Source organism: Balearica regulorum, chromosome 3, assembly GCF_011004875.1.
Source record: "Balearica regulorum gibbericeps isolate bBalReg1 chromosome 3, bBalReg1.pri, whole genome shotgun sequence".
NCBI lineage: Eukaryota > Metazoa > Chordata > Aves > Gruiformes > Gruidae > Balearica > Balearica regulorum.
In genome coordinates this window covers 87,732,691-87,758,170 of record NC_046186.1, presented here as the reverse complement: position 1 = coordinate 87,758,170, position 25,480 = coordinate 87,732,691, and the positions used below count along the sequence as shown (strand labels likewise).

At 38.7% G+C, this 25,480-nt stretch overlaps 1 protein-coding gene across 3 annotated transcripts in view; it reads left to right on the top strand.

The window, feature by feature from the left end:
* The window catches only part of SMYD3 (SET and MYND domain containing 3), a 432,592-nt gene that overhangs the window by 375,319 nt on the left and 31,793 nt on the right, over positions 1-25,480 (top strand). For all 3 annotated transcript variants that reach the window (XM_075748835.1, XM_075748837.1, XM_075748836.1), the window contains 2 exons: positions 2,619-2,706; positions 6,054-6,228. In XM_075748835.1, coding sequence (XP_075604950.1) covers positions 2,619-2,706; positions 6,054-6,228 — 263 coding nt within the window. The remainder of the gene's footprint in view (positions 1-2,618; positions 2,707-6,053; positions 6,229-25,480) is intronic.

Below are 25,480 nucleotides of genomic sequence, written 5' to 3'. Positions count from 1 at the left end.
ATCACTTCAATTATTTCCATAATTCCAACGCCAAGGCAGCTTTGTATTTTTAGCTAGCTTAGTCATATCACATGGCCATGACTTTCAGGGCATTGTCCAAGGGAGAGAAACAACTTACTTGGAAAAAGCTTATTAGTCTGGAAGGCAGAAGTGTTCTCAGTGGCAAGTCCCCCTGCCTGTTTTGCAGCCCCTGCTTGGCTGCCTGTTTGGAAGCAACCCCTGTGCCTTGAACTAGAGTGTATGAAAATCTGATGAACAGCAGAGGTGCAAAAGGCCCAGCTAGCCAGGTCTTTGCTTGTTCTTAGGTAAGCCAATCCCCAAAATGCCACGTCTTGAGAACACAGAAAACATTTCATTGAAACCTGTGACTTAAATCCTTCCCAGAGCTGGGCATTATGCCCAGCTCCCTCCATCCTAAAGTCTCTTACAAAAGGGATGAAGACCATGAATCCAGAGGGGGCTGGGAGATTATTGGTCCAACAGACACTCCCTATTCTCTACCTGGATACCAAGCCAGTGATGACTTAACCCTGTGCATTAGTGTAAAGCTTAGAGGAAACCCCAACCTTGCACTGCTTTGTGTTGTTAATGAAATGGTAGAAGTCAATGGAAAGCAACGGAAAAGACTGCACAAGAAAGAGAAAGATTAATCCTATGTCGAAGAACACTTTAACCTGGTTCATCCATCAGTCCCACTCTGTGCAAAGTGAGCCCTAATGATGCATCAGTCATTGGCCTGTTACTTGGTGTATAGTTGGGTTTTCTGTTTCACTTATAAACCTGTCCCAATTCCCATGTTTCTGAGGTTTTAGTTGTAAGGCTTACAGCACGTTACAGAAATACTGAGAATTATACTTGGGCCAGTGGGAAAAGATAGCTTAAAAGAATTTTTCAGGTAGCTCCTTAAACCTAAAATTTCACAGACATCATTATTAGTATCTTACAGGCCAGATTTATCTTTTAGATCAATCAGTGAGCAGCACTGATCTACCAAGATGTTTTAGAGACAGATTGTTACAGGTTAACAGACTGAGATCAGAATTTTATGTAGTCCTGTAAAAACTAGTAGAGGTTACATTGAAGGTAGCAGATTCAGTGTAAGCCTGTCACAAAGCTCCAAGAGGGCTGGGTATGTACATTAACTGTGCTGATAAAATTTCTACAGCGTGAGTTTGTTTGTCCTAACATTCACCTTATGTCTCATGGTGGCAAATTCAGCTATGCACAAAATGATTTCCAGGTGATCTTTTTGATCAGAGAAGTGATTGTAGGGGAAGTACATATGCAAAATGCAGCAGGGTCAGGCTGCCCTCCTTGTAAGGACCTACAGAATGGTGGGACAGCTGAGACCAATCTCGACGTAATCATACCAGGAATACACAGAGTTCTGCTTTTTCTTCCCATGCAGACGGAAAGACAAAACTGCAAATTAAATGTGAAAGTGAGTGCTGATTCTCACTGTAAATATTTTCTGTTCTGAATTTATGGTAAATAAAGAGCTGTGGAATAAGAAAATTATGCAGTTCTAGACAGATACAGATTACAGGCTTTTTTAATAGAGGTACTCCTGTGATGCCCAGTGAGCATCTGTTGGTTACAAGGTGCTTGGTTAGATGCTCACACACTTTCTCTGTTCATTCACCTTCTCATTCCAGGCTTCCAACCCTGCTGAAGGCTGATTTTTTAGAACTGTTTTTAAAATATTCCTGAAAGAATTTGCACTTACAAAACTCTTCTGCGGGTAGCAAGGCCTTTTGTAAGGAGAGAGAGATAATGAACTGCAGTGTATTAAAGGCCAGATTTTTAAAGGTATTTGAGTGCTTATAGCGATGGAAATTGAATATCTAGATGCTTTTGGAAATCCCTCAAGATGCTTAGCTGTGTCTGTAGATGCTTTAATAAATTTGTTTCAAGTGGTTTGCCTAAGGTGCAGTTATTCACTGCTAGAGAGTTGAAAAGGGAAACTTTCTCTTACTGCTGTAGCCATTAATCATTTTTGCCTTCTTTATGACAAAGCAGTGGGAAAATAGAACTGTTTATAGAATCTGATGGAATAGGAAAGAAACAGCAATGAGTTATAAAACAAAACTGAAGTTCAGCTTTTTTTGAGTAGCAGGCTTCTCCTGTAAGCTCGTGGTTGTAACTGTAGCAGAGGAAGGTAGCCTCCCACTGTTTGTAAAGTCTCTATAATCACCACATGATTAATCAAAATCATTTCCTAAATCCTTTCTACAGTGTGGTTGAGGATCTGTGAAGTATTACTTAGCAGGTCTTTGAGAGAATTTGATCTGCTCAATGCATTTTGATAGTAAAAATCATATGCTATTATTTCTCTTTTCTGGTTGATCATAGTTCTTGTTGCAAACCTAGTATCTGGTTTGAGTATTTAATGTTTCCAAGTTTGCATTCATTTTTCTTGATATCCTCTCATTTACTTACAAACACAGGGTGAGTATGCATGCCAGGTGAAATAAGTTTTAGTGTATTTACAAAAAATGATGATACAATTCCCACAAGTAGCTTTTGTCAGTATAATCTTTTTACCCTGTTTTTCATCATTACTGCATATTCTCAGTTTACTGTTTTTCTCATCAAATGCTTTTGTTTCCATTAACCAGGATGCTGAGAAATTGGCCGGTGAAGAGCATGCCTGGAAAGAAGTCAAAGATGCTGTAAACGAAGTGAGATATCCAAAATCAAAAGAAGGTATCCTTTCTGTGACAGGCTACAGGTTGTCATTCAGTTGTGAAAACAATCCAGAGAGCCCCACAGTTCATATTTTGAGATTTATTTCCTAAAGGTTTACATTTTTATGTTGTTTGAAATGTATTTTTATTTATTTTGATGTTTAAACCATGTAATATTCTTAATTACATTAATAATCATAGAGGCTCTCATTACTTGGACTGGAACTGCTTCATGGAAGGGATTGTCGGTACTTAGGATGTGAAAGGATATTTTGGCTCAGGTTTAGACTTCTGCCATCACAGTCCACCACTTCATACAAATCCACTTCTAAATGAAATAAAGCTTAATCCGAAACATTGTTGAATTCTTTGTCCCATTACTCTCATTGTGAACAGTTCCAGGTTCTCATTCTTTGTGCAGCAATGACAATAACAAGGACAGTCACAGTCAGGTAGATTGCAAGTATTATTGAATCATTATAATAAGTAGTAATAATAATAATTGATAATTAAGCAAATTGAATGAGATGGTCTTGCACTAATAAACAGAACTGGAGCCTAATGGACATAATGTAGATATTCAATCTAATTAAAAAAACTAGTGAACAGCAACAACAAAGAAAAGATGAGCAGAAGAGAGGTAGAGATATTTACTGGAAGACTATGAGCATATTGATCCCTCTGTCATCTTAGTCTATTCAGTGGAATTTCACTGATGGAATTTGGCCTATTTAGCAAGATGCCTTACCATTTTCAGAAAAATGGGCGTCCAGAGCTAGAGAGAATTAAATCTGCAAGTACTCCTTTTCAGTAGCATAAAGAACAAGTTTGCATAGTGATATTCCAGACTGGAAACGGGAGATCACGATTTTTATTGTAACGAAAAAACCCCACCAAACCACAAAACCAAAAAACACTCAAAAAACCCCAAAACCCAACATCTGAGTTTGTTTCTATCTAATCCAGAGAGGTTCATTTGTTAGCAAAAGGGAAACACTCATCTAACTTTAATCTTCATATAGTTTCTAGTGAGTGTTAAGTTCCTCTGTAGTCACTGGATTGAGACAGACAATACTGAAGTAGAACTTCAGGCATTCAGTTATACTTCAGGGATCATGTTTTAACCTGGAAGTTAAATTATAGGTATGCAACATGCAGTTGCAACCATTTTTATACCAAAAGTATGGAGCTAGAATACTGGTCCTATTTAATGTTCCTATATTTAATTGCAGGAGAAATTCCACCTACTGAATTTTGCTAGGGTCTTTAATTAAGATTACTCTTTTAACTGATATTTTAAAATGAATCAAACACATTGTAATAAAAGGTATCAGGACTGGTTGAAAAAATATGTCCTCATTGTCTGTTCAACTTCTGCTCTCATACATCGGCTGTTTGAAATGTGTCTTTCCTTCCATTGCACCACAATACCTGTGCTAATTGGCATGCAGCGGCGAGTGCACTGCATGACTTCCAAAATCTGAGATGATACTGATTATAGCTGATAGAGTGTCGTAATGCTAAAACTGCAGTTAAAGAACTTGAAGAAATATGTGTGAATGAACTGTCTCAGACCCAAATTCCAGTTTAAGCATACTAATTGAGATGCTAAAGCCCAGTGCAGGGGGATTATTGTTGAGAAAAGGATTCCTCTGCATCTGAGGCCACACAACAGTAGCAGGCTGCTTGAGGGCTGCTCCTCTAGTCTAGAGTATAGCTTCTCCGTTGTCCTGTTGCAGCTGGTAGTGGGTTTTCCAGCATGCAATTTATATACCTGAAAATTTGGTCCCAACAGATTTTGCAATAGAGCACATCTGCTATTAGATGCTAGTGAGTGAACAAAGCAGTGTAGTGAGAAGTAAAAGCAGACAGACTAATACTATGCATCAGCTAAAATGGTAATCTTTCAAGAATGTCACTGCTTTGTACTTTCTACAAAAATTGTATCAAGTGGAAATAATATCCCTCATTTTTCTGTTTGTCTGTCCTTAATCAGTTGTAAAGAATACATGGATGTTTGCCAGAGATATAAAGGTTAAGGTGCAATTTTATAATAACACATTCCTTCCCTTATATGGTTCTTTCAATCCAAGGGCATGAGAGCAATTCACAAATAATTAGTTTAGCCTTGTGACAACCATGCTATAAATCCTGGCCCAACCACGTAGTGGTCACATTCTTAAATTTAAGTATGTAAATATTCCTATGTTCAGGAAGGACTAGTTACTTCATCACAGGGTTGTCAATGTACACTTAAATCCATTGCTGGATTGAGGTGAATAGTATTTTCAGTAATGTCATGAAAGTAACTGCTGAACTTCCTCGAGTTGATGGTATGGAAAGGACTGTGATACAAACAATGTTATTAATTCTCTTACTGTGAGTCCATTTTTCATTGTTTGTTTGATTTGTTCTTACTGGTGTGTACGGTATCTTTTTGGTGGTTAGACTGCTTGCATTCTGGGACTCCCATAAAGTCCCAGATGACAGTATTCATTTAAAATCTGGCAGTACTGGTGTTTAGGTTAGGCATGGTCAGAGAGAGAAGAATCTGGTCCACAGAGAAGTTAAACCGGTGTAGAATGTAATGAAAATAAGTGATTTGTGGTAAGGAATATCCAACTAAAGTGAATGCAAAGCCCCAGCTTACTTTTCTTCTCTTCCAAACACACAAAAAATCTTTTTTGTAGCATTGGAGGTAAAAATCTTCTTTACTGCTAAGATCCTTAATCCCAAACTACAGTCAGGCATCAGAACTGTGGTGCTGTTCTTTCTCATGCATGAAACATGCAGCTGTACATAAAAAAACTCAATGCTTTTTACAACTTTTCAAGGAGAAAGAAAATTAATTAATTGCAAGAAAAGGTTCTAATTTCATGAGAATCCTAAACCATGTCTTGGGCAGCTTAAAAGTATGTGTCATTATTTTAAAACATGAAAAAGTTAATTTCTTTTTTTAGCTGCTGAGACACTTTGTTAAGACATATTTCACATGGGTTCTTGCCCTTGGGTGTAAGATTTGGAGGAGTATCTTAAGTAAATAATAATGTTTCAGCAGCTAAATAAAAAGTATTTGAATTTTAGTTTATTATATATTAAAATATCCTTTCATTTTGTCATCTTTGTTTTACCCTTTATTGCTGAAATACAGCCTTCTTTAGAAACTGTTTTGCTAAATGTAAACAAAGCATAGTTACGTAAACTACCGCTTTTGAGCTCAAGTGTGTTTTCAAGACTTGAAGCAGAGTCTGGAAGATGGCAGCTTTTTTGTCTTAATGCCCTGTAGCTCTTACTCCTTGCTAACAACATTTAGAACTTGTATTTTTGTTTGATTAAAGATATTTCTTTAACTAAGGCTGATAACAGAGTGGGAACAGGTTCTGGCAAGATGCCAGAATCTCTTGAGCAGCCATATGGGTCGTCTTCCAGACACAAATATCTATCAGCTGAAAATGCTTGACTGTGCCATGGATGCCTGTATTAATCTTGAATCCTGGGAAGAAGCTTTGTATTATGGCAGCAGGACTCTGGGACCATACAGGTAAGAGATGTAATTGGTTCAGTTGTTTCCAAAGATGGGTTTGGAGGGGGCTGTCTTATTAAAAGCAAAGATTGTGCTGCATCTAGATGCTTCTTACAGTTTTTATTTCTTGCTGTACATCTTGCTTTGCTTTCTAGGTTAATGGATGAGGCAGAACTCCCATTCTGCTTCCACAGTCAAGTTGAAAGCAAATAAAGTGATAATAGGAACTATAGTCATAACTGATTATTAGCTCTTTGCTGTTTCATGTTTTCAGATACTGCCTCATCCCTTATCAGAAGCTGACTTTCTGTTTCAGACTCCATTGCCATGAAGGTATCAGTGTTTCATGCTGAGCTAGGTCAAGCTTGAGGGACAGGTAGCTGGCTGAAATAATGTATATTCTCTGTATACTCTATACATAGAGTTTACAGAAAGAATAAAAAAAATCTTGCAAAATGCAGTTTGGAAATGAAAAAGCCCCTGGTCCTTATTTGGGGAAGTGTCCAAGGTGGTGAAGTACCACTTCTCTCCCAGTCAGTACTTGCTCCTATGCTGTGTGCTGGGGGAGTTTCTGAGTCTGATGGCCTTTTATTGGTAAGGAAGGATGCTCTACGAGATCCTACTTCATGTGGTAGGTCTTGAAATGGATTGGAGCCTGGAACTGTAATGCAACTTTGGTCAGCTAGTGGAGAAAGGGCAGGTGCTGTCTGCTTTGGCTTGTCTTCTAAAAGCTCTAAGACTCAAGTCTTTGGGTTCTGAATATTTGCGTTGTTTGTAACTGAACATAAACCTCTTCTGAATGTCCAGATATAATGTCATTCACACATGAATGTTCCTTCTTGTTAAGGTATTTTTAGAGCCTCCATTTCTTCTCTGTTGGTTCTTCTATGCCATATGATGTTCCAGTACATAGTGTGATGTTGAGAAGTGTGAGGGGCATGCTAGTGCTGAACAGTATGTGCTGCTGTGAATATGAACATCTCAGATTTTATGTGTCTTCCCTAATCAAACCAGGATGCCATCAGCATTCAGCATTTTGCCTGAGGAAGTTTCATCTGGCAGCCTGTTTCTGAATAAAACTCTAGGCTTTCATGCCCAGCATTTCAGAGTGTTCATTGTAAAGTGATTAGCGAGAAATCTGCATAGCCTGTGATACACCAGAGCTGTAGAGAAGCTCAGTGTTCATAATGACTATTACTTCCCATAGAGGAGGGCATGAGTGCCTACAAATTCTCACATTTCTTCAAGGTGCAATTCACGTCATGCATGTCCCACTTAACCTTTCAAACAGGGTTTATGTAGTACTGCAGCAGTACATGCTTCCTGCCAGCCTTCCACCGTGTGGCATGCTCTAGATGAACAGAGTAGTCTGCCTGTTTAAATGTTCCCTTATTAAATAAAAAACCCCACCAACCCTCACTTTTTTTTTTTTTAATTTTATAACTTCTTAACTCAGTTCTTCACCACTGAAAGCTGAGGATTTTTCTACAGACATTTCCGAGAGCAGAGATTACAGTGAGGCTAAGTGCAATTTACCAGATAATTTAATAAAGCTTTCTCGGTATTGCTTACTGAAGTGTACTGTAGTTTTCAAGCTGTTTAATGCAGGAGTTTGGAGATGAAGGTAAGGGTTTGACTGTGCATTCAATTAGGATCTCTTAAGGAATGCTATTTACATGAGATATTTGACCTTTTTTGCACCTTGAAGAGCTTGTCCTTGTTCTTTCCTCATCTAAAAGCATTATTTAAGAGAGATTTTCAGTTGTTGTTTTTTCTTTATACCTTCAAGTCATCACTACAAGCTTTGACACACCTGAAACAAAATCCTCAGTTTCTCATTACAACAAATTGTGCCCTAAGCAGCAGGAGAGCAAATCCTAGGAAATCTTTTGGGATGCATTGAATTTCTCCTGTTGAATCAATCTACTGCTTGGCTGCTCCTGCAGTTCCATTATAGCTATCTATTTTCCTTTCCTCAGCTCTGGAAAAAGTATTCATACAGGTCTCCACAGGGAATCACATGAGAATTCGAGCAGTCCATATAAATAGGAAAGCATTGTTACAACTTTAAACGCTCTGGTGATTTGGTCAAAAACAATTTTAATTTCAGGTAATGTGTTTATTGTGCATTTTCCATTTCTTTAGCAGCAGGATTAATTTTCAGTGCTGTGTGACGCATTGTATCGTAATGTATGTTTTCATTAAGACGGTTGCTGACTTTTTCAGAATCATCCACTTCGTGTAACTGGTGGAGACAGATGGTTACAATACATAAAACTGATTTGTCATACTGAATACCGACCTCTATGTTTTAGATAGTGACAATAACCTATAAGGGGCATTGTTTAGGACCTCTCAAATATTTTTAGAACTTCCCAAAGAAGAGGAGATGGCAGCTGTCAAGATGAAAAGCTGCCTTCTCTTTTTGTGCTGAACCATAACTGTCCATTACTTGTTAAAACCTACAACATGTACTTTCACTGAATAGCCTAAGCCAAATGTATCTACACAGCTTTTCTTGTAAATGTCACAATAATAGTCTGTCTGTACAAGAGCCTTAACAAAAGTTAAGACATTTGCCTAAGCGAAAGCTGCCCCACATCATAGCACTCAGCAGCTTGCAAAAACAAACTTCCTTTCAAAAATCCTCATGAGCCTTAACCACAAAATAAGAGAATATCAGCAAGAGGTGTTACATGGGTTTGTCATGTCTCAGTTAGCACGTTCACACTCTGGGCTGACTGCTGGTCATGAAGGATTGGATTCAGAGATACTGAGTAAGGCAGACTTCCCTTAGGTTACTTCTGAGGAAGGACCCCAGCATTTGCCCCTGCATTGCAGAGAAGGCACATATGTTCTGGGGATTGAGTTGAGGTTTGGGGTTGGTTTTTTTCCCTTTGTCTGAAGTATTCAGTGCTTGCATTGCAGACAAACAGTGGAAGTATACATCTGTTATAAAACTCTGCTAGATGTCCTCAGCTATTGCAACAAGAGTACTAGGGGGAAAAGAAGTAGCTAAGTGACACCATGGGCCTACTGGATGTAGGAAGCAAAAGGGACTAGGGAAAGCCGTGTCACCTCTGTGGGCTCCTGTGGCATCAGGTCTGGTGAGATTCTGAAACAGAGAGAACAAACATGCTTGTTTCTTCTCTGCACTGCTCATGATCTCCTGCTGAAGTTCAAGCTAACGTATGAGTCGCACTGATTTTCAGATGGGTTGTTTTAATTAACAACCCTTCATCTCCAGTGCTGCAGCATTAGGAGTTACTGGAGGGCTCTGATGTTAACATGAGGAAATTCCTTCTTTTCATCCCATGCAGAAGTGCTGTTTTGTCTCTTCCCCTGGCAGTCTTGCACATCCTTCCGCCTCCATCCTCCCTCTGCTGAGTCAGCACCGACATGGGGCTTGTGCTGATGTGGCTGTTCTGCTCTGGAGTGGGAGGGAGCTGGGTATGTGCGAGCACCACACATTTGTGTTAGATGTGCATCATTCGTCTGCTCTTCTCATGCCTCCTGTTCTCTATCCCTTCCAGCAACATTTTGCAGTATGCCGTTAATTCACCTTTCCTCAGTGATCGAGATCTTTTATGGAACAAGGAAAACAATCCCAGTGAACACAATTTCAGATTGTTTTGCAAAGGACTAGAATTAAGAACAGTGACTGGGATGTGCTTCTTGTTCAGTATTTTGCACACCTAAAAAATACTCCTACACGTAAGGTAGGTGACAACAAGAGTCAGCATATTTTCTGAGAACGTGGTTGCATTTTCATTGTGTGAACAAAATGTCAGCCAGGAATTTTTGATTTAGAATTCTAATTCAATAGATATAATGGACCGTAGTTTCTAAGTATGTGAACTTCAATCAAAAGGCAAATTAAAAATTGATGCTTGCTATAGTATCTTTTCCATGATTCATGATCTTGTAAAAAAGCCAAAAGTAGCTGTAGAACCTAATCTTCTTGGAAGACACTCTGAACCTATTTTCTCTTCTTCAAAAAGGTTCTCCAGTAAAGAGTCTGATTTTCTTTTGGTCTGATTCTCCCGCTCCCCCCCCTCTCCCCCGGCCCAAATGTGTTTTACAAAAAATCCCTGCTCTTGCAGGTATGTGTTTTATAATACGTGTATGATATATGCAATGACTGGACAAAATTTAAATTTTTTCATCTTTACCTATGATCAAATATATATATGGTTCTTTACTACGTTTAGCAGACTCCTGTGTACTGGCTGGTTCTGAGGCACCTTCCTTGAATTTACATTTACATTGAAAGTTAGAGTACCTGGAAAATTCAGAAAAAAAGTGAACTGCAGTGATAAACAGGACCACTGGGGGATGCTACTGCTTAAGGGTTAAAGTCTGGATTCAGCGCCAGTCGGCACCCCGGTTGTGGGAGGTCCCCTGGGGACTTCTGCGTGGCCGGCAGATTTCTGAACCTACAGATAGTAGTAATTCAGTGACCAAAGTTCAGTGTCTTAATCATAAAACCTCAGTAATAAACATAAATCTTACCTCTGGGATCATCGGAGAGGGAGACAAAAATGTGAAGGTGGAGAAAGCAATTCAAAGAAAGAATGAAACAAAGAACAGAAAGAATAAAATCTACCTTGCTCACTTTTCTGGGGTTTCAGAAAGTGGCCAAGGGCCTTTGTCTTTAGTGTTTAAAGCAAAATGTGTGGAAAGAAGAGAAACAAAAATCTTACCAAAGATCTGTAAGACTAAAAATACACAGCTCATGAGAAAATCGGAATAGCTGGGATATCCTTTCTTTCTATTCTCCAAAAAAGAAAAAAAAAAAAAAAAGAAAAAGAAAAAAGGTGTGAATTAAGATTTGGGAATTGAATTTTGGTTCATGAATGGTTCCCTTGGTTTTTCATCTAGAGATGATAAGATGGTAGTCCAAGTAAACGTCAGAGGTTTGTGAAAGGAAGAACGAGGTACATTTGCTAAAAGAGTAGGTTGTGTCTCCGCCAAGGTGCAAGGCTGGGGGCATCACAGCTCACTGGAACTTCAGGGACCTGTTGCTGTAAAGCAAGTGAAGAACACCAAGCAGCCTTGGTGCACCTTCAACATAAGGAAATCAACAGAGGGATGAGACCTTGCTAGCGACAAACTGCTAAAAGCAGGTAGAAACAGTGGACAGCGCCAAAATCGCCTCTCCACTTTCCTTTCCTCCAGGTTATTGACAGCAGATCACTATTCACTACTTGTGTGTAGTGAAATTATATATGAAATTAGTTGAAGCAGTTAGATATACTCATGAGAGACTTTGATGTTATGTTTTATTGTAGTCTAACAAAAAATATTCACTTCACTTGAACATCAGTGTCTCCTATTGTAAGTCAGACCTTCTTATGCACTGTACTCTGTACATTGTCATGTTATACAGCTTTTAAAAAAATTAGCAATGTAAATGAACATTTATATCATTGCATGATCATTGTCTTTGTTCCTACTTTATCCCCATTTTATCTCACATATTTTTTATGTGAGATAACACAAGACTCACAGCAAAAATTTTTGTTTCATATTTCTTATTTTATTCAGAAACTTAAAGGTGGTTTGTATTTGGGAGCAGTTTAGCTATCTCTTGTGCAGATCTGAAAGGACAAAACTATACATCACAAAACCATGAAGTTGGTTCTTTTTGTTGGCCCTCTGGGTAAGAAAACCCAGTATAAATTGGAGAGCATATTGTCTCTGGTTAATTGTAGGTAATTCTTCCAAAAGACAGATGTTTGTAGCAATATTTGCACAATTTCTGGCTTCAGTGTACCTATTTTATAGATAAACAGGGAGCACACTTGTCCCTGTCCTGATATCTTCAGGAATCTTTAAAGCACTTCAGCAACCCAGTCCTATCCTCCATTCCTCCCTAATTCCTCCCCTCCAGACCCCTCCAATCCCAACAGCCTTTTCCGAAAAAGAAAAAGAAATGTTTTATGTCTGACATCTGGTGCCTAAGTTATCTGTGTCCTGATCAATCCATTTCCCACATAGGAAATGGATTTTCTGGTTTGCTGCTTGCTTGCTACGTACATCTGCATAGCACCAACACCTTGGATTATTTGGTTCTTTTCTAGTTGTTTTTCTTGTATCCTTCTGTTACAACCACATGTTGTCCCCGAAAGTGATACTGAGCTGCGTAATCCTCAATGACTTCTGTAAGCGCACACTCCCAGAAGTGCTCCACCATCTACCTTTCCTCATTTTCATATATTGTGCATATGGGTACAATTTGTTACTATTCTCTCCACTCATGCCAGCTGTTTTTCAGGCATAATTTTGATGTCTCTCGGTTGTCCAATATAGTCTGTCGCACGTGAGTAGAAGTTTCAACAACATAGGTGTTAATCTGCAGTAGCTTATTCCGTATATAGCACATTTCTAACCAGGTAGCCTACGACTTTCTTAAACAGCTTCATGGCTGCAAGATTTTTCGAACAGTGTTCATGCAGTAGCTTTATATTTGTATACTGGTGCTTACTAGCTTCAGCTTTAGCATCTAGTTTCACTTTTCATTTCTAGTTTCACCTTTCACTTATGCCAAGAGCTATTTGAATCTGAGTTTTACCGACAGTGATCTCTTGGTGATCTTAGTGAACTACATCACCAAGTTTCCCAGAGTTTCATTTTTCTCTGACACAGCCACAAGTGTTGATTTCTCCATCTCTCACATAGCATTGCCAAGGTGTTTTAAGGCACTTTTTGAAAGAGTTGTGTTCTCTATCAATGATAACTTCATCTGTAGAGGTTTTTTTGTGGTGTTTTTTTTTTTTTTTTTTTTAACTGTAGGATCTCTTTCAGATTAAGACATTAGACCATTCAGGGCTTTAGGCTTTGTCTAGAATAAGGATTTCAGTACTAGTCTGCCTGCCTACCAGAACTGAAAAAGTCAGTTTGGTTTTATTGCCCTTAAGCAGTAATAGTTGCTATCTTTGTCTGGTAATCAGGGGATCTTGCAGTTTACAAAGCAAGGACTTATGTGGTCCTTACTTGAGCTCTTTTCATTAGTCTACTTGTTGTTACACACTAATTAAAGGACACAAGTGAATAAAAAAGAAGTGATTATTAAACATGTACTAAGCAAATACAAAGCTCTCATATACCAACCTACAAATGCATGAGTAGATATTACATAAACCTGTGTGCTGTGAGAAAACTGCAGCATAGTTATTCAGCTGGAATGATATGGAGAATGATTTTTGGGAATGCACAGTGTCCGTGTGAATTTTGCTAAGAAGAAAAGGCTGGAGTCAATGGCATACAGGCATACAGTCGATGGCAAACAAAGGTTTGGTTAGAACCTGAGCTAAAATGGGATTGGGAAGTGGTATCAAGGGAACAATTACCAGTTAAAAATATGAAGTATGAAACATATGTGGAGTTTTGGATTCCTTGACAGTAAACTGAGCATTGCTTTGAAAAAACTATTTTAGAGACAGAAATCATGGTGAAAAGGGAGACAAAGGGGAGGAGAATCATTAAAAAAGAAAGATAAACTTATAATACTAGCTCTGATGAAAGAGACAAAAAAAAGAGAGAGGGCATGCAGAAAACAGCAGCAGAGAAGTTATAAGAAACAATGCATTCTCTGAGGGGAGAATTAGGAAGAGTCTGATTTTAGTCAGAAAATACCTATTTCTTTGTTTGAATAAATTGTCAATTTTTGAATATTCTGTCAATTGAGAAGGCAGAGCGGAGACTTGGCAGTACTTCTAAGGAGGAAATCAATTAAGAGTTCCTAGTGGTGATGATGTGAACAGTGGTGGAAAAGGAAAACTGTGGCATTTAAGCAAGAAAACAGTCTAAGCAACCTTAGAGATAAAGGCTGAAAAAGATGAGAAAGCAACAATGTTTTCTATTGAAAAAGTGGAAAAGTTACTGGAAAGGAGAAACACAATTGTAAGGGAGGGGAGAAGAAAGGAACAGCAGATAAGGTGAGCAAAGCAATTGAAGAGTGTAGACTCTGTTTGAAGGGTGAATCAATGAGATTGGCCAGGGAGACTGAGGCAAAGATGGTGCTTTGAAGAGGGGCGTGCAGAACCAGAAAATCAAAGGAAGTATTGTCAAACAAGAACCATGCCAATGAGTGACCAAATTCCTAGTGAGATGATCCATCCAGCAAGGAAACCAGAGAATGAAGGTGAGAGAGGTTCTGCAGCAAAATAGGACATGCTGAGTAAAGCTGAAATTTCCCAGACTGATGTTGACAGGAAAGGAAGAGAAAAAACTGAACATGCTGGTGAGAGGAAAAGGTAAATTACTGCAGTGAGCAAATCCTAGAGACCACAATTACTGATGTGATGGTAGACTACAAGCTAACCAGCTCTTGAATTACCAGTTATTGAGTAAAAGGGTTAAAATATAATGGAAGGTCTTATTAGGAACGCATTACTCAGATGTCCCTGAGAAACAGAAATATCCTTGGTTTCAGCTCCTGTGTTTACTAAGCTTGTGCATGATCTACCTTGGTTAACAGGTTCATGCATTCTCCTGTCCACCATATCAAATCTCTGTGAGATGTATTTCTCTTGACCTGGTCAAGATCTGTTAGTCAGTTTTCCTTAACCATATAAAACCAGATAATCCAGTGCTCCATACGGGGAACATCTGGAGGTAGCATAACTAGTACTAAATTATCTAATACTGGTGTAAGAAATGACACAGCCACGTTAGGATAGCACTGTTCCTCATACAGTTAACAGTAGCGTTGTGCCATAGGGGACTACTCAAGAAAATGCTGAGAATATTGACTTCTACAAAAACACTAGTTGCACTACCTCATAAATACAACAATTCCTGGCCTTCAGAAATGTATTCAATGGTTAATCTCCTTACTTCTCTGTACAACATCTAAATGTTGGATTATGCAATTTAGAGTGATAGGGTTGATGGTGTGATGTGACATTATGCTCACCTGCAAACCCCCCCTGCATGTATTCTCTTGGCTGCCATCAAAGCTGCTTCTTCCTTCCTTTCCACTCTGGTTTTCTACTAGAAAATCTATCTGCTTTAGGCCATAACCCCAAGCACTGTCTGCTGGTATCTAACCCTGAGAAGTCTGCTGAGCCCCTGATAATCCAATTCCATGGATAAGCAGATGACTCAGTGCTTCTCCTCTCCCATCCTCTTACCTCTCCCAGATGCCCTTCTCTTTGAGTATACTGGAACCTCTTTTCTCGGGTTCAGTTTGTCATTTCATCATCAGGCAAGACACAGAAGCCTGAGTCACCTTTAGTAATGTGACTTCGAAGAAGAAAGTAAGAAGGAAGAAACAAAAAGCAAATGACTGTGGGTAGAGTGCTGAACAAAGGCAGTAACTGATTACAAATGTTGGAAGGCTAGCAAAAGGCAGGCTTATAGCACTGCTAAGGAAAAAGTCTCCGAGAAACAGCCCAAAGGGCTATGAAAGCTGTCAAAAGTGAGAGCAAGCTAATTATATCAGAGAGTTAAAAATCACCTTCAGAAAATGATGCGAGTCTACTAATGAATAATTAAAAAAATACATATTTTGCAAACAAAATAAAGTTGTCTTGGAGAAAAACTGAGGAATGCAATGCACACATGACCAGTAAAGGGAGAGAGGGAAGAACCAAAGAACCAAAGAACAATTGCAAGAAGCCCAGAAATATCAAAATTAGGGAGGAAAAGCCTTCCTTTTAACGTCTCCCCATCATCACAATCGATAAAAAAGAGAGACGGCAAAGAAAACAGATACAGCCACAGTTGCAAACACTTTCCTAAGAGGAAAATCAGCTTTCTCTAGCTGTGCAGTGCACTCTTGGAAGATATGGTTGATGGGTTGCCAGAAGTGAAGATAAAGTTCTGGAATCAAAGTGTGTTCATTACAGCCACATCATGAATACATTTCCATATTAATTCAGGTATGTTGAATGATGCACACCAAGGATTTAATGTACTTTTAAGGCTGGCCAGCATTTCAGAAGTCTTCTGAAAACTGGCAAAAGTGACAGCCAACAAGTAGAAGCACCCTAAACCAGGTCTTTCTACTCAATTCATTGTTGATGAAATAAAAAAGAGAAAGAGAAAAGAAAATATTTTCATGCAATAGTGTGCTTGGCAGAGTTTGAAAAATGGAATTAGATCCTACATTGCTACAAAACAAAAACCTCAGTATACACAGTCATGAAAAGGAAAAACATTTAGGAGATTTATTTTCTTGTCATAGAGAGAATTTGCAAGATTTACCACAGCATTTTGTGGAGAACTTCACTTTAGACAGTGGCACAAAATATGTGTTTTAAAAATGTTTATGTAAATATGACTGGAGATCTTGCTGGGGAAGAATGGGAAATTGCTGCAAGGTTTACTGTTTGAGGTGTTCTGAAACACAGACATTGCGTCCTCTGAAACAGTGCAACTTCTCAAATCTTACAAAAAATCACACAAAATAACTTATGACCAGGGGAATGTCCTACTAGCTAGTTGCTTGCTCTCATGACAATAGCTAGAGATAAGTTATCTTAGAAATTTGTCTCAGTACTGCGCCAGTGTAAGGCCTTTTATTTTTCAAGGGATTTCAAAATGTATAACCAAGTTGGGTAATATTACCTCTACCAATTCAACATCTCAGAATTTTGAGATGAAATCCAGGTTTACTGCAGTGAGATAACATCCTGAATGCATACTCAAGCTTTATCTGTTGCTACCCGTCTGGATTCAGATCATCTGTGTATTGTCTTGCTGGCATGTTTGCAGTGCAGGTGAGCTCTACGAATGCTGGATATTTATCAAGAGATGCTATCAAATTGTGTAAGGTTGCTTGTGCCAGTAGAGAGAAAGAAAGAGAGGGAAAAAAAGGTCTTTTTCATGTAACAGAGCATGAAAATTAAGCTGTGACATAAATAAAAGTATATTGACTTTCACTAAAATTGTTAGTTTTATTAAGTACTCCGTGCTTTCAAGCCCCTGCCTTGCTCTGAGAGCAGCATTGTCCCCAGGAAGTTCTCCTGTCTTCTGATACCTTGAGGACAACAAGAAAGTACAGTGGTTATCTACCTCTGATGTGTTAAATTGTGTCCATCAAGGAACAGCCAGCTCCAGATATTGCAGTGAGATGTGACTTTCCCCCTCGCAGTGGGAAAAGTGGCGAGGACTGTCGCTGTACCTGATCCTGTGCCTGATCTTTGCATTTGAAAAACACCAGGGGTAGAGCATTTACTGCATCCAGTGACACTAATAAAATCCCACGGCAAACTGTACTGAGACCCTACTAAGTTAAATGAGTGAAGAGTGACACCAAATGCGCTGATAAGTTAAAAGGACGCAGGTCCATAGAAATCAGTGGTGGTTTGTGGATCCTGATTTCACTGAAGGTCTCAGCAGCATACAGTTCAGGGGTAAAAGGCCTTCTCTGTTGGTTATAAAGGTGTGGTGTATATAACGGGGTGGAGGGTCAGTGTGCTTAGGGAGTCAAGTACTACGTTTTCTTCTATACAATCTATTTCAAGGTCAGAACTGGACAAATATTTGCCAGATTGAAAGTAGAAGAAAATTTACCTACAATTTTTCTGATATTCACCCTAAAATGCTATCCCTTCCTTTTTGTGACCTGTTTTTAAACGTAAGGCAAGGTGAGGTTCTTGGCTGCTCTGAACTGATCAAACTTGTTTTACATCAGGTAAGGATGTAGAGGATTCTCCATAAAACTCTACACTTCTGTCAGGCACAAATGCAGATATGCATGGTGTATATTCATCTTTGCATATACTCATACCAGTTTCTCTTGCTGTCGCTGCTTCCTAGCTACATAAATTCAAAATTAACTGGATTGCTGATGACTTTAACATGTTGGGTTGTATTTTACTTCAGTTTTGTTGCTGTTGTTTTTTTATTATTATTTCTGCCTACTGTTCCCTGTCTTTGGACTCATTTTATCAAGGTCTATTTGTAATGGCTTACTTCAAGCAAATGTATGCATACTTAAGCCATACAAGTTGCATTCCAGTAAACAGCGCAAGCCTTTGCCCGTTTCTGCACACTCCTCAGGTGGCTCATCCCTAGCCCCCAGGGCAACCCTTTGGCAAATTTCTGCTTGCTTTTGTTTAACTGAGGTTGAAAAAAGTGATTTGATTTCCAGGGTCTTTGGCAGTGCTAGTGACAGCAGTGGCTTATATAGAGATACCTGAGCCTGTTCCTGAAACAAAGTTAGCATGTTGTATTCAATACAATAACACTACCCCAACTTGTGATTAAGTGCTTAGTGAGTTCCATTTCCTTATAAGAACATGTGTAAGAACCCAAGAATGTATGCCACAAGTGAACTAAGCATTAATCTGTCAGCAGCTTAAGTGTGTTTGGGATAGTGCAATGGAAATATGCAGTATAGTGACACAGTGTTTGTTCTCTGGGAAGCACTTAAGAGCAGATGGAACCTGTAAAATAGACTGGTTCATGAAAGTGTGCAGCTTCTATCAGATTTGTTGGATGCTTCCTTGTTTTAACCTAAATAAATATAGGCCACATATGCTTGAATTTTCAGTAAGGTGCTAGTAGGTGCAGGTGGGGAACCCAGCATTAATAAATGCACAGAAATTCGTCAGGAAGGGACTTTTACTTAAAAAGCATGCTTCTCTCCTAAAATAATGAGATGGGTAAAAAGTGCAGTGTCATTGTGGATATATCCTAAGGAACTGAAAAATGATTAGGGATTCTACAACAACATAAAGAATAAAATGCTGGAGTCTCATTACAATTCAATGGAAAATTAAGTCCATAGCATGCATCTCTTAAACTTCTAGTATAAATCAATAGTATCTATAAAAATGAGGTAGGGTTTTATGGAAATGACATACAAATCTGTAACATTTAATAGAAAAATGTTAAGCATCCTACAGATCTGTTGAAGCATAATGTAAAACTCTGCAGACAATGGATACAGTTGCAAGTTGAATTCCACTAGGGTGTGTGTATGTAAGGGAGATATTACATCTGTATCCTTAATTTTGACTTTCTGAGCTCCACCACTTGCTAGTCTGAAAAAATAATAAATCCCATATCAAGATCTGGAAGACCCTTATATTTGTGCAAAGCTTCACCACAGTCAGTACTTTATGGGTTTTGAGTTGTGTGCCACTGTGGTGGTGACAATTTAGTTTTTGTGTTCCAAAATTTGCACCACGTTGAACCTTTGGATGGAATTTGCAGACAACCTACATTGACATTTATCCTATTGTTTTATACTGAACTTAGTCAGCTTAATAACTGACCCAAAAGAAAGGATGGAGTTTCAGAAGCTTGGGGGTTTTTTTCATTTTTTGAAAGCAATCAAATCAATGTGTCTCCCAAAATAAAAAAGAGGATGTGGATTTCTAACATCTTTACAGAATTTCTGTACCTATACCAGAGATCTTGTTTCAGCTGATCTTGGGAAATTTGGCTGGGGTGAGCAGAGTAAGAAATAATATTAAAAATGTGTATCTGGAAATACAATTCTACTCTGTGAATTATGTGTGCTGCAGTCTCCAGTTAACTTTAAAGCTACATTTTATATGTTCTTCAGAGTATAGTATATAATATTCTATTGAGCTAGTTTGCATGTGCTGTTGGTAGGAGGACACATCCTTTGCATGCTTTTGAAAGGCTCAATAAAGGTCATACCTCTTCAAACCTAAGTAAGTCTTGACTATGTAAGGTATGGCAAAACCTGTATAACTGCAAAAAAGACCCCAGACCAAACCCCTCCACTTTCCCAGCAGTCGTGTATCATGCATATTCTTTCTGCCCAGAGCACGGGAGAGCAGAACAGTAAGGGTGAGGGACACGCTGAAAGAATGCCATACATTGTCCCAGTAAGTGCTTGGTCTTGCAGCAACCGCTAAGAAGTTAGACATTTTTGTGTCAATGGGGCTTCTATGATTGTGTTGTCTGTGCCTTTGCTTGTTAGTGCTACCTAGGAACTTGCACACAGAGATGTCAAGCGTATGAAGTTCCTACAAGTTTGTAGATAATAAGAGGCCAGATAAAGAGCACCTGTAAAGAGAGAAGTTTAAGCTCATGTTCAAATGTATTACTAGGTACCAAAATGTCCACATAGCAAAAAGCAGTTTTTAATGTCCCAGTTGTGAGGAAAAAACTTCACACCTATCTTACTATGGTAGTGTAAAACAACCAGGAGCCACAAGGAGTTTGGTAAATTTTGGTACTCCCACAACTAGTTGAACTCTGTCATTCTGCTGCTCACCTCAGTGGCACAGCTATGGGTAGAAGCTAAGCCCTTTTTCACCCCTTTTGGGGAAAGGGAGAAGATATAAAGAAGGTGAAAGAGAGCCATAAATAGCAGGCAATATATTCGTTTAGTCCGAGGCCCATTTTTCTCTTAGAAATGATGTAATCTGAGTTAAACATCTGTATTTTACAGGCATAGTACTCCATTATTTTACATCTCAGTGAATGCTTTAGATTAGCAGAATTTGCACTGTATCAGTGGAAATGTTCGCTTTCCTGTTTGCCTTTTGTGTTGCAGAATTGTTGATTTAGTTTGTCTTATTTTGTTTTATTTTTAATGAATGGAGAAAAAAAAAAATGACCACAGTAAAAATGAGGCACAAATTTTAAAAACAAGGGAAATCTTGAATCCTGTCTGCAGTTTCAATGTTACTTGAACATTATGGGGAAAAAAAAGTCATTGCATACACAGCAGTTCTTACTACACTGCCTGGATGGAGTTGAGAGGGTTTGTCAGGTCTGCATTCCTTTATATATCAAAGTAAACACAATCTTTGGTTAATGCATTTGGAAAAAATTCAAAACCGTCAGGTGGAATACTTGGCACTGTTGAAGTTATTGGCAAAATTTTCTTGGCTTCGTTAGGGCTAGAGTTTCATCTGTTGTGCTGGTTGTAGATCAGTCAGCTGTAGATGACTTGTGGATGAGTCATATGGAAGTGTCCCCAGACCTTCAGAGCTGTCAAGTCTCACACGCTGGGTAGGAAACTTGTTCTTCTGACCTCTCTCTCATACTCCCCACCCCAGCGCAGTGGCTGTTGCTTGTCTCTGTTTCCATGTCTGTCACATCTGACAAGGAGGATCCCTGGGAAAAGTTAGCTCGAATAATCTATTGCTAGATGATTCATTATCCAGGAGCACTGCAGAGATAGGTCCTCCTCTCTCACGTGCCTGGAAGCGCAGACAGTCACACACTCACACGCTCGTCATCCAATGCGTGAATCTTGTGTGTGTGGATCCTGTAGCATGTTTTTCTTCCTCAGTTCTTTATGGGTAAGGACACTGCCATAAATTCAAGACCTGATTCTCTTTCATGTACATAATTTTTAAATTAGCAAACTTCTCTCGAAGTAAGAGAGCTGCACTTACAACTTTTGTTCACTGTAGGAGTTTTTGTTATGATATGTTGACAGATGTTTCTAATTCTCCCTGAGTTCAATGAAGTATCATCTGCTCTTTAATTTTAGTCTAGCCTCATTTTGCAGTTTTACTTTATTCTCAATAGTTGAAGATACCTGCTTTTCACAGTCTGATGGAGATTACAAATTATTTGATCATGTAACCCAGACAGAGCAGTGATTTAGAAAGCAAAGATTTCATGAGGCATCAGAAAAATGCTCTTCACTGTAAAACACACCCTCCTCTACTAAGCAAAAGGGGTTTGGATAATGCAAAGAAAAAACATTATCAAGTTGGGTTTTTTAATTATCACTCTTTAACTGAACATCAGTGAAGAAAACTACTGAGTGAGAGTTCAGGAAAATGAAAATTAATTATAATTATTATAATTAATAGTTTTGAAACTGTCCGACTACATTACTTTTGTCTTCTTGAAGAGCACACTGTGCAGTATAGAAGTTTGTCAAAAATTATGGTCTTTTTTTGAACAGCAGTCCTTAATAAGCTGATATTTATGTACTTAACATTTCTCAGAAACTTTTTTTATGTGGAGATTATGTGGGGCTGAAAACATCATAAGATTGTGTATCCAATTTTGTGAAGATTGATACTTGCATGACTGCTGCCCTCTTCTTTACTCTCACAGCTTTTGGTTTTCAGTGACTTCAGTACAGTGACTTTTGATTTCAAAATATTTTTTAAAAGAAGCCAAAGAGATGTTGGTGGATTGGAGGGACCAGAAGTAATGATACTATCTAACTTGAAGTGATAGAAAAATGAAGTCAGTGTGTAATGTAAGTCTAAGTCTAAATAGTGAGAATAAATCCAGCCTCTGGCTGACACTGGCAATATATTGGGTAGTGGCAGTGTTGGGGATGGCTCATCACAGTCTGAAGGAACAAGGCCTGATTTATGTCCTGCCTTGTTTTTAATAGCTTCCACCATTGTTCCTTCTCTAGTGTGAAAATATCCCCAATTTTGTACACCTGCCTTCTGTGTCACTGCATGTTGCCCTGTTTCAGGTCTGTCACCAACCTATATGTGCTCTTTGACCAAGCTATCTCCTTTAACTTTCTGCTGATACAAATCATACCAATGACCAGAATCAAGTGATATTTATGTAAGATATATCCAGCCCTCTGTGTGTAAGATGACGACTACATTATTTCAGAAAAAGATATTATTAAATAGTCATACTTTATAGAATGTTGTCTGGTTTATTCTCCTTCTGAAGACAGCTTGCTAACAACAGTCACTCAGGAGATCTGTTTTTCTTCTTTACATTTAAATGTTTGCCTTTTGTAAGCCACAGATTTCCCTGAAGTGCTATCCATAAATGTACAAGCATACGGAAAAGTTGGCTGCAGACATGTGCAATGAGCATATTGGAAACTTGCAGTCTGTGGACTCCTCAAATCACAGGATTTCAGAGCATAGCTCAGTATGTTCCTTGTAGCCTTTCATTGCTTGTTAACACGCAAGTCCTTCATCACAGCTGTGAGCAACACCAGGACAACTTCTGGCTGTAAGAAGCTACAGGCAGTGGCGTGTCAGCTCTAAAGAAAAAATACCACCATGCCAACGCTGAACAAGCGAGTTGTTCACTGGTTTCCGGATTATTTTTCCATTAGATTTTTGTCTCTCATTGACTGACTTTTTATGCTGATTGACTGAATGATAGCTATGTTGCAGTGTTCATGCACTACTTATTACACATCAGAGAATTCACTAGAGAAACAACATAATGGGTTTTATAGTGCACAAACCAGTTTTCCATGAGTGGAGAATTTATAACATTTTTCCTGCACGCATTCCATCATATCTATCTTGAGTCAAGCTCACACTGTGTTCTTTACCTTGGGCAACGTAGTATTGGTATCTTTGTCTTCTGTTATCTTGGGGTTTTAGAGTACTAAAACATCTTTGAGATTTCTACTTCACTGCCAAATTTAGCTGAGATGTGCCAATGGATTCAGAAGTTACTAGAGAAGAACTGGCAGACAGATGATGGCTCCATAAATCTTAGCAGGCTAAAAAAGGGATTCTTCTCCCAAGCTGTAACAGAAGATGATAAAGCCAGCAGATCAGGGAAGGACAGGCTAACAATAAGATAGAGTATGCCCAGGACATCAGTCCTTTCCAGCCTTAGACAGTCTGACTACTGGTGGACATGAGCGACATGTTACCAGCTCCCACATAATATAGACGTTATCCAGGAACTGTGACAAGGAGGAGTTTTAATAAGGGATTTGCTGAAAGCTAATGAAGTAGTTTAATGGGTGCTTATAGGAAGCTTCTTCCAGGTGTGAAGGGCAGCTTGAGAGAAAGTATAGCAGGGAAAAATGGAAAGTTTTGGCTTTGGCAGGGATGTTTCTCCTAGTAGTGTAACTAAGCAATGACAATTGAACATCTCGGTTTGTTAGGTACCCTAGCACTGATTAGATAGCTTTAGCTAATCAGTTTACTGATTGCAGTGAAGCATCAACTTCTCTTTGCAAAGACAGTTTTGGCAGCTGCCAAATCTCAAGAAGTTACTCTCTTTCCCACCTGGCATTGGACTCTCATTTCCATCTCTCACATAACACCAACCTCTATCTTCCTATTTCCCCACATTCCTACCCGTCTCAGGAGACCTTCCTGCCCCTGCCCACTCAGCACTGGCATGTATTTTCTTTTCCAAATGCCAACCTTTTTCTCTTAGAATACAAGCTACAAGTGACAAGCAGCAGCACAAGATTTTCCTTCCTGCCTCTGTGTTTACCCACAAATACTATCTCCACTTCCACTGCCTGGGTGGTGCCTCTGCTGCAGGCAATATTTACCTTTGGATGCTTTCCCAACATCTAAAATTGAGATATTTGATTCAAGGGGAGACCCTTGCATAACCCAAAGCAATCCTCAAGGATTGCTACATTCTGATATATCACCATCTTGCATTTTGTAGTTCCTGGTAATGATTTTTCAGCAGTTGAACATCTGCCAATCCCACACAACATGACTCAACTCAGCCAGAGGTTATGAGCCTCCATCGCTGATATTAGAATTGGGCCTGAACAGAGCAAATTATGATTAGAGCTAAGAAATCAATGAGTAACAACTAATTTGTTTCCCAAAATTATTTTATTTTTTGTCTTCAGAACAGCCATGAGCATATTTGCAGTTTTCTCGGATTTATTTTTAGCGGAGTTCTTTAAATGAATGTATTTTAGAATATTTTAGAACATTTTACTTTGTCACTGTATTGTGAACCTTTAAAATCCAAAGCTCATTTTTCATCCCTCAGGTAAAAATGCTTGCTTCCATACTAGCTGAGCATTAAGGCACTTCCAGCCAAGCACTGGCATTAAAAAATGGAGATAATTCTTCTGCAAGTTTCTGCACAAACACAAAGCCATCTTGGAATCCTTACTAATGGCTTTAATTATGGGAACTAAGCTTTAACTTTACAAATTTACACATATGACTGGAATATGCATGCTATGAATATTTATTACAGTAGAATTCAAGTTGTCATGGACTGTGAAACAAAATCAGGGACCTGATAAATTCAGTTAAAATGCAGGCAAGTATGTTCCACTTCATAGCAAAGTGTGCTGCTTCTGGCACACTTATGATATGAGGAGAAATATAAGCAATGTGTACGTTTCTAGATGCTGTTTAGATGGTCAAATACTTTAAATGTTTTCAAAATGGGGGTTTTTATGACAACAAATGAATGCTCTCTGTAGAAGATTATGATTTTTTTTACCCATACGGTCTAGCTTACTGTATGGCCTAGTTTACAGATCTACTTTAACTCTCTTCTGTGTTCCCAGCCCTGGTACTTCACACTTTCTGAGTGATTCCTGACTTCCCTGAGCTACCTAAAATACTCCACCTAAGCAATTCATTCTGAAACAAAG